The 10,266-nt window shown below is 44.2% G+C and overlaps 2 protein-coding genes across 2 annotated transcripts in view; both read right to left on the minus strand.

Moving 5' to 3' along the window:
* The window catches only part of LOC112073276 (P-selectin-like), a 50,713-nt gene that overhangs the window by 26,687 nt on the left and 13,760 nt on the right, over nt 1-10,266 (minus strand). Inside the window, 2 exon segments of the mRNA XM_070440087.1 lie at nt 7,954-8,014; nt 8,952-9,203. Of these exon segments, the coding sequence (XP_070296188.1) occupies nt 7,954-8,014; nt 8,952-9,203 (313 nt within the window).
* Nucleotides 125-5,717, minus strand: LOC112073271 (L-selectin). The gene is made up of 6 exons (XM_024140601.2): nt 4,959-5,717; nt 4,740-4,847; nt 4,329-4,538; nt 3,730-3,816; nt 1,379-1,400; nt 125-578 (listed from the first exon to the last, which is right to left on the minus strand). Exons 1-6 carry the CDS (start codon nt 5,377-5,379, stop codon nt 530-532), a joined length of 897 nt encoding a protein of 298 aa, XP_023996369.1. The 5' UTR covers nt 5,380-5,717; the 3' UTR covers nt 125-529.

Genomic DNA, 10,266 nt, shown 5'->3' on the forward strand with positions numbered 1-10,266 from the left:
GTTTTCTGTGATGTATATAAAGTGTAATATTGGGACGCAAACTCAAAATTTAATACATTTTAAACATGGTACAGGTGTCTTATTTTGTTTAAGTCCATAACATACCCGTGTGTGAGGAGTATACTTTAGTTTCAAAGTAGATTTGTTTAAGACTACCAAGAAACACTCTGTGTCACCCTGATTTAGCCCACTGCAGTAAAAGGTTAAGAACATATCTTTTTTTATTGTGACTTCCTTTGCAATTTATAGGAACGCATACACACTCACGCCCAGTGCTCGAAGTGTGAAGAAAAAGGATTTTGTTCCCACGTACACTGATTTACCCCATATACACTCTGAACCCCAAAATCAAGAGAGCTAAAATAGTTTTATTTACTTTTCTTACACAAAGCTGTTGAACTTGTAGAATTCACATAACATACAGTAACATCATTCTAACGATTATGTTATGTTTGATGAGGACTAATCCACACAGTATGTTGATATAATAGGTCGACTATGACATAATTAATGAAGTGTCAGCGTTCCATCAGTTGTCCCCTGTCTCGTTGGAGGACGTCACACCCTCCTCTGGTTCCCTTCAGGATAAGAGTCACATTTAAGATATCAATCAAAAACAAAAACATACTATTACTGCATTTTTACTATTACTGCCAGCACATGGTCTGGGTGAGAAGCCAGCACATGGTCTGGGTGAGAAGCCAGCACATGGTCTGGGTGAGAATGAGAAGCCAGCACATGCTGGGTTGAGAAGCCAGCACATGGCCTGGGTGAGAAGCCAGCACATGGCCTGGGGAGATGAGAAGCCAGCACATGGCCTTGGGGAGAATGAGAAGCCAGCACAGCGCTGGTGTGGGAAGAAGAAGCCAGCACATGGCCTGGTGAGAAGCCAGCACTGGCTGGTGAGAAGCCAGCACCATGGTCTGGGTGAGAAGGCAGCACATGGCCTGGTGAGAAGCCAGCACATGCGCTGGGTGAGAAGCCAGCACATGCCTGGGGAGAAGCCAGCACATGGTCTGGGTGAGAAGCCAGCACATGGTCTGGGTGAGAAGCCAGCACATGGTCTGGGTGAGAAGCCAGCACATGGCCTGGGTGAGAATGAGAAGCCAGCACATGGCCTGGGTGAGAATGAGAAGCCAGCACATGGCCTGGGGGAGAAACCAGCACAGCCTGGGGGAGGAGCCAGCACATGGCCTGGGGGAGGGAGCCCAAGGGGGGCACCCCATAGGCCTGGGGGAGAAGCCAGCACATGGCCTGGGCGGGAGAAGCCAGCACATGGCCTGGGGGAGGAGCCAGCACAAGGCCTGGGGGAGGAGCCAGCACATGGCCTGGGGGAGAAGCCAGCACATGGCCTGGGGGAGGAGCCAGCATCTCTTACCTTAGTTGGGCATGCTTCTTTCCTAAAAAAAGATCAAAAGAGATTTTGTTTGTTGAATTGCTTGAAATGCTGTCCCTTGACTTTGGCACCATGTAAAAACAGTTTTTTAAATATACTTTTACCCCTTTTTCTACCCAATTTCATGATATCCAATTGTTAATTACAGTCTTGTCCCATCGCTGCAACTCCCCTATGAACTCGGGAGAGGCAAAGGTTGAGAGCCATGCCTCCTCCGAAACACAACCAAACCAAGCCGCACTGCTTCTTGACACACTGCTCACTGTGTCGGTGGAAACACAGTCCAACTGGCGGCCGAAGTCAGCTTGCAGGCGCCCGGCCAAACCCCGGCTCGGCCAAACCCTCCCCTAACCCGGACGACGCTGCGCCAATTGTGTGCCGCCTCATGGGTCTCCCGGTCACGGCGATGCGGTGCCTTAAGGCGATGCGGTTAAGGTGATGCGGTGCCTTAAGGCGATGCCCGCTGGGCCACTCGGGAGGCCCTACGTAAAAACACTTTAAAATGACCCAAAAACATGACAAATAATAGTTTGATTTAAAAGTCAAACATGTCGCTAAATCCTTTATACCGCAGCACATCTATGTGAATGCATTGTAAAACTACAAGGGGGATAGAGGACTGCAAATTGGCTTGTCCCACTGGTGATGTTAGAGCGTTGGACTAGTAACCAGCAGGTAGCCTAGTGGTTAGAGCGATGGACTAGTAACAGAAAGGTTGCAAGTTCAAATCCCCGAGCTGACAAAGTACGAATCTGTCGTTCTGCCCCCTGAACAGGCAGTTAACCCACTGTTCCTAGGCAGTCATTGTAAATAAGAATTTGTTCTTAACTGACTTGCCTAGTTAAATAAAGGTAAAATAAAGAAATGTGTAGAGGTGTAGTGACATGTTCTGGGGGTTTAGATCTATGTCTATCTAATATATTTCATAGATGAATAAAAACAAAGAAGGTTATTTAAATATTATATATTTTAACTATTATAATGTGTGTCCCTGTGTTTTATGTTATTGGTGTTTCCGCCTTGAAAAATCACTGATTTAAAAAAAATAATAAGAAGATATACAAGGACCCTGAGCATTCTCTCCAGTGGCAAACTGTTATCAGGAGAGGGGTTCTATATTAAACCACATTATTAACTAACCACACCCTTTTAAGTATGTCATCAATTTGAAAATTCCATTGATTCTGTGTGACACAGTCGGTTAGAGTATGGTGCTTGAAACACCAGGGTTGTGGGTTTGATACCGGAGGGGGACCAGTATGAAAATATATGCATTGCAGTACTGTGAGTCACTCTGGATAAGAGGTTCTGTTAAATGACAAAAAAAATTTAAGATGACAATTAGGTGTGTCTAAATCAAAGGTGTTAGTCAATTTAGATGAAGGGAAATAACATTGTGAGCAAAATGATTAATCACATCACTTTAGTAATGAATTGATGGCCATTTCAGAAAATCCTAATTTATCTAAAATATCATCATTGGTGTTATCATCATCGTTGTTATCATCATCGTTGTTATCATCATCGGTGTTATCATCATTGGTGTTATCATCATCGTTGTTATCATCATCGTTGTTATCATCATTGGTGTTACTACTCCTAAATATATAGTCATTAAGCTACCATTTAAATTGATTTATAATGGGAAGATGTACCCAAACAGTTTAATAAAASGTTAAATAAAAGGTTAAATAAATAAAGCACATTTCAATAAAAATAAATCTAGAAAAATAAATGTAAAAAAATTCAAAATGCCATGCTTAAATGTCACCGTAATTGAAGAACGACCCATTTTATACAAAGTATTCCAAAATACTTATGGGCCTCCCGGATGGCTATCGGGCCTCCCGGGTGGCGCAGTGGTCTAAGGCACTGCATCGCAGTGCTAGCTGTGCCACCAGAGACTCTGGGTTCGAGCCCAGGCTCTGTCGCAGCCGGCCGCGACCGGGAGGTCCATGGGGAAACGCCCCATTGGCCCGGGTTAGGGAGGGTTTGGCCGGTAGGGATATCCTTGTCTCATTGCGCACTAGCGACTCCTGTGGCGGGCCGGGTGCAGTGCACGCTGAGCAGGTCGCTAGGTGCACGGTGTTTCCTCCGACACATTGGTGCGGCTGGCTTCCGGGTTGGATGTGCGCTGTGTTAAGAAGCAGTGCGGCTTGGTTGGGTTGTGTTTCGGAGGACGCATGACTCTTGACCTTCGTCTCTCCTGAGCCCATACGGGAGTTGTAGCGGTGAGACAAGACAGTAACTACTAACAATTGGGAAGAAAAAGGGGGTAAAAAAAATACTTGCTATCTTTTAAAAAATTTTTTTTTGAAACAACTGGAACTTACTTTTTCTGCGATTGAAACAACAGCAGATGCAGCAGGACATTGAGAGCATCCAACCAGCAGCTACAACCATTAGAACATGCTGATAACCTGAGGAAACACACAGTCAACCAGCAGCTACAACCATTATATATATATATATATATAAGGGCCTGAGGTCATGAGGTCATGGTACCGCATTTGGAAATGACCCAGACACAACCCCTCTAAAGACCTGAGTCAGTCTCCAGTCTCCCACCAGACAGGAACAAGCGTCTGTGCTGACAGCATGGAGCGTACCATTGTGTTGCAGTGTTGATAGGTGACCCCCCCCTCTCCCGCCCTTTGCTACAGTATATATGCAATATATACAGTAATATCAAACTCTAAACAGCCTGCCTTGACTTGTATTATTGAGTTACTTTATTTGGACAGGGTCCAATGTACAGAAAAAAAGTCTCAGTATTCTGAGCAGTGATGAGTTGCACAAGATTTAGCTCATTTCCATCAGTAGCCTCACTTCCTCTGAGACACCAGGGGTGTAGCTAGCCTAGCCTAGCACCACAACTTTGTTCTGTAACCCGTAGTACACGATGAGAGATGATATCAGGGGATTTAATTACTTGCACAAATTGGCCTTTGTCCGCTCCAGACCCAGATCCTGCTCCAGATGTCATCGCCCCAGACCCCAGTCCAGACCCTGTCCGTGCTACAGCTGACTTCTGGGGATCCCAGCAGTAGGCTCCCCTTCTCACAGCTCAACCGGCAGGTGGAGTTGACAGCAGAGCAGTTCACAAACCCATCGGGTAGACATAAGGGCTCACATCCCTTAGCTTTAGGGGCAAATAAAGGTTTCAGCACAACAGTGGGGTACAGTAGGGACCTGTCATAATGCCTGATGCGTAAATGAATGCGTACTACTCAGGAAATTGAGGAAGCAGATGTTGTAGCCATAGCGACCCTCATTAGAAAAGGTCATAGGTTAAAGGAGAGGTGTGACACGGTGGGAACAGCAGCTTCCAGATTCCCCTCACCTGTTTGGCAACTGTGTCCCTCAAACTCAGGTTCACACACACAGGTAAAGTTGTTGATGGTCTCCAAGCATCTCCCTTGTCCCTTGCATGATGTTTGGCTGCACTGGTCTGTGATATAAATATACATCATGTAATATATGTCACAATCTCAACACAGCTTTCATCAAATGATTTACTGGTGGCCTTTAAAAAAACAAAAACAATGGTTGAGTCCCTCACCTCTGTAGCATAGCGGGTATTTGAGATTTGAGCACTTATCATCGTTCCACTTCCCGTTATTCTCGCTGTTCCCTTTGTTGACGTACATCTCAACACACTCCTCACCCAGTTTGTTATTGGGCTCGTTGGGTGCCCAGGAATAATTCCCAACCCACGTTCCGTTAGTTCCGACCCATGTCCAGTTTCCATTGATCTTCTTGATTCCGATCCAGTAATACGGAGACCCAGTTTTATCAGGCAAGACGTTGCGTAGGTAATTATTCTCTTCCTGGTTTTGGATGACTACCATGTCTGTGTGGTTGTTAATCCGACACCACTCTCTTGCCATGGTCCAGTTCATGATCTCTGTGGAGAAATGATATGTCCAGCCCATGGCACGTCCTCCACACATACCTAGGACTATGAGCAGCATCCACATCATTGTTACTACCTGTGGCTGTCTGAAGAAGGGTCCGTGAACTGCCTGTGTTTGTCCATAAACAGTAAATATCACACACTGTGGTTATCTAGACATCATTCGATCTACAATACAACAGTGAACGGTAAGGACGGACGATTATATAAGAGAGAGCAAGAGAGAGCTCCCATCTCATACTTACCATGTGTCGGTCTCCTTCTCTGGCGCTCGGGCTGTGGTGTTGGGTTAACCTGGGTTTGGAAAGGAGCTCAGTTTGGCTTTCATAACAATTTGGCAAAGCCTCCTATATGGATTCCTATCTGCAGTCAATGTACCACATGGAGTCCTTTTACCATTGATTCCCAAAATTAACATAGAATACCCGGATGCTTTATCATTCACTAAATGTTTATTTTACATTACAATGAATGGGGTATGATTCATGACTGACTGAATGACTGTTAGTAGCAGTAAAACGTTCTGGGAAGTGCAAGGGATTCCAGGTAGAGTTTTGTTTTACTTGCCCCAGTTTCAGGAAATGAAAGATGAGATCTGTTTCTGTCCCCTCACGATGCTGACAGAGAGGTTAGCTAAAGATGAGATCTGTTTCTGTCCCCTCACGAAGCTGACTGAGAGGTTAGCTAAAGAGGAGATCTGTTTCTGTCCCCTCACTATGCTGACAGAGAGGTTAGCTAAAGATGAGATCTGTTTCTGTCCCCTCACGATGCTGACAGAGAAGTTAGCTAAAGATGAGATCTGTTTCTGTCCCCTCACGATGCTGACAGAGAGGTTAGCTAAAGATGAGATCTGTTTCTGTCCCCTCACGATGCTGACAAACGTTACTCCATCGAAATGGAATCAAGAGCAAGGGGAGCGAATAGGTTATGATCGACCAAACTTATTGTAAATTTTTTTCGCTAAGAGGTTCTTTCAAAGTCTTCCGATGGACACTCTTAGGGTAAATACAGTTTAAGTTACAAAATACTATAGGGAGTTAGTTTCGGGAAAAATGGGTGATATTAGCACACAAAAAAACGTTGGGTTAGACAATGAGAAACTAGAAAACTGGGCACTGAAAGATGTTGGACGCTATAAATTTTGAGATGTGAGATCTTAGTTCTAATTGGTAGGTCTTAATATAAACTTTGGACATAGCATGGGTTCGACAGGGAATCTGGAAAGATCAAATTAGGTTTGCTTAATTGGGCAATGCTGGGATTTAAATGTGGTTAACATTTCTTACTGTGCACATACAGGGTCCGCCAAGCGAAGCTACAACAATAACAAAATGTCGCACACTGTTAAAATGTTTTTCAAGAACATGTCGATTATAATTCATAGTCAGAGTAGTGTCTACTGTGAGCTGGTGTAGTATCTTGGGCAACTGTATGCTTTCTGTTGGTCTAATTTTCTTTTGGTCGAAAGCTTGTCTTGTCGTCGAATACGCCTCCTAACGGTCGAATGTGCGGGGGACTGACGAAGTACGTGCCCGGGGCAGAGTCAATGTGCATACAAAGGCAATGCCTCGAAATGAGCTCGCACTAAAGGATATAAATTGCTATATGAAACGGTTTAATTTAACTACTTATATGTTTTTAACACCTTAATCGGGAGTAAAAACATGACGGGGATATATAAGTGGCTAAACCAACGACTTGGAAAAGAGGAGAGAGTCCGAGTCCATTTTGCGTGAGGCGCAGAGGAAAAGAAGTGGTAATCGGTTCTTTTCTGTTTTTATACTGGCCTGATTGCGCAATCGACTCATTCAAATTGTACAGTCTTACTGAATCTAGAGGAGGGATGGGCAAGGGTTTGTTATCTCATAGGATTACGGGACTTAAAACTGACTGGGACCAGAGGCAAAATGTTGAAATTCACTCCATATCAGGAAACAGTGCCTGTAGGAATGGGTTTGTTTGGCGTCTGACTCAGAGACATAGTAAAGGGTTATTATGGTAATCTAGTAGAGTGTTTTATCCATAATAACTATATATGTCATATTGTAATGAGCAATGAATTTCGAGTATGAGGGAGTTTAATCTTGGAGACGATAAATGTAAGTTGAAAAGCAACCGCTATATTGAGAACAGAGGACTTACAGGAGCAATTGCTAAGTGCCTGTGTTAAAAGCATCGGTCAGGTTTTTCAGCCTAAGTGGCTGGGATTCAACCGCTCTTAACCGTAGGGCTACTGCTACCATGCATGCAATGCAATGTTGATTGACTTAGTTTGTGTAATCAGCAATTGACGCTAATCTCAGCTGGGGCATACACTTCGTCATGTTGGTTGAACAGGCATTTTCAAAGAAACTTTAGTCAGGGTGAGCTTCGGCGTTTTCACACTTCCATGGTAGTTTGACAAACGGTGGATAACAGTTAACTAATAACTTATTACTTGATACTCATACCTTTTGACTTTTAAAAAACTCCGTGGAACTCGAGGGAAGAGTTTGGGGCTGTTTTCAAATTCAAAATATATTTTTTATTTTTACGCTTTGTATTCAGAATATTGACATTAGCAAACGAGGCTACCATTTATATGATGACATTAAAGTGGATAGTACAGCGTTTGGACATATTTAGATATTTGGTTTCTTACCTTGAAGCAGTCCTACTGGAAAAGTCTGCGAGTGATGGAAGTTCACACTCAGAGTGACCCCCTGGGGGGACAAAAAAAAAGGAACATAAAAAAAACCCCCCCTTTTTCGCCCCAACACACAAACAGTTAGCCTGCACCCACCCAATGAAATGTTCATTGTTAAAGCGTAATATGTATATTATTCATGTTTTTATTATGGTTTTTCACTTATCACTTCCCTCCCTAATAGCCCATACCGACAGTACTTCATTCCTGGCTCAACACCCAAGGTATGTTATACTGCTACTGTTTGTTATAATGTGTATATATTATTATTCTGGTCTCATTCTCTTTTTATTTTTTAATGATTATTTTACCTGCACTGGTTGGAGCCGGAGAACAAGATTTACTGTACCCTATAATTACATTGGTGTCTATAAAGTGACTATAAGTATCTTGTCAGTTCCTGACATGTTTTGCTGTAGTCTCTTGTATGTGTTAGTTGGTCAGGTGAGTTGGGGTGGGCAGTCCTATGTTTTCTGTCTCTATGTTGGTGAATGTGTACCAATAGCGTTCTCAAATTAGAGGCAGGTGGTTTTCATCCCTCTGATTGAGATCATATTTAAGGTAGGTAGTTTACACAGTGTTTGTTGTGGGTGGTTGTCTCCGTGTCAGTGGTAATGTTTTCGCATCACACGGGACATGTTTTTCGTTGTTGTTAGTATATGTATCTTGTTCTGTTCGTGCGTTTTCATGTTTTATGTAAAGTTTTCTCGGTGCAGGTCTGGGTACGTGTTTGATTGTTTTGTAAAATTATAAGTGTTTTCGTGAGAGAGATAGTTTCGTCTAGTTTAATAAAGTTAAATCATGTCATCACACAACGTGCATTTTGGTTAATCCTGCTATCCTCTCTTGGATGAAACGAGGAGGAAAGCCGTTAATACCATGCTAACCTTTCAAACTAGTCTGACTGTGAACATCTGTAATGAAAACAAATTTAAAAACCCGATGTGCCCGACCAAGCAGGGTGGCCGCGGACCCGTGGGCGGGCCAGGGAGCCGCACCGGGAAGAGAGCAGGGGTGAGGGCGCGCGGAATAGAGGTCGGGCGGAATGGGGGAGGGAGGGTGGGGGAGGAGAGTTGTGTTGACGTGACCAGTGGGGGGCGGGTGTGTGTGCGGCCGGGGTCGGCTGAGGAGTGTGCGGTGAGGGGTGGTGAGGTCGCTGGTGGGGTGGTGGCGGTAGGGGGCGGGGGAGATGCAGCTAGGGGGCACTGGAGGTAGTTGTGCGGCATAAAAGCTGAGATCTCAAATTAGAAGACTGTTTTTTTACTGTCTCCTCATAATGATGCTGACAGAGAAAGTTAGCTAAGAGAAGATGTAAAATCTCTGGTTTTTTCTGTGGGGGGTTGGTTCCCCCCCGTCGCTCAATGTAATGGGGGGGGCTGACACATTCAGAGAGGGGTTAGCTAAAGGGATGAGGTCTGGTTTTTCTGTCGCCCCTCCATGTCAATATGTGGACAAGGGAGGGTTAGCAAAGATGAGATTGGTTTCTTTGATCCAAATGAGATCAGCAAAAGAGTTGTGTGGTGGGTATTACTTTTTGGAGATGGCTGAAAGGACGAGGTTTAGGGGTCAGCTAAAGGGATGAGAATCTTCTTCCTTCTGTCCCGGAACTGTTAGTGGTTATATCTCACGATACTACTGAATTGTAGAGAAGAGGTGTTTAGCTAACGATGAAGATCTGGTTTTTCTTTTTCTGTCCTCCTAGTGTCACGAGCTGATCTGAGAGGTTAGCTAGAAGAGGAGATGCTGTTTCTTGTCCCTACTATCTGAAGAGAGTTAGCTAAAGATGAATGATCTGTTTTGTCGCCAATCAGATGCTGGAGCAGAGAAGTTAGGCTAAAGATGAGATCTGTTCTATTCCGTCCCTCACGATGCGACCAAGAGGTATTAGCTAAAGATAGATTGTTTCTGTCCTCACCGCATGCTGAAAGAGAGGTTAGCTTAAAGATAGGATTGTTTTCTTGTCCGTCACGGATGCTGAGAGAGAGGTTAGCTAAAGATGAAGATCTGTTTCTGTCCTCCTAGTGCTGGACGAGAGAGGTTAAGCTAAAGATGAGATCTGATTTTTCTGTCCCTCAACGATATGACTGAGTTAGTAGATGGGTTGTCTGCCAGACTGATGGAGGAGTCATAGAGTTGTTTGTCCCGTCACGATGCTGGAAGAGAGGTTGGCTAAAGAATGAGATTGTTCTGTCCCATCACGATGCTGACAGAGACGGTTTAGCTAAAGATGAGATCTGTTTTCCTGTCCCCCGTTCACGAATGCTGACC

Source organism: Salvelinus sp. IW2-2015, unplaced genomic scaffold (assembly GCF_002910315.2).
Source record: "Salvelinus sp. IW2-2015 unplaced genomic scaffold, ASM291031v2 Un_scaffold2204, whole genome shotgun sequence".
NCBI classification, from domain to species: domain Eukaryota; kingdom Metazoa; phylum Chordata; class Actinopteri; order Salmoniformes; family Salmonidae; genus Salvelinus; species Salvelinus sp. IW2-2015.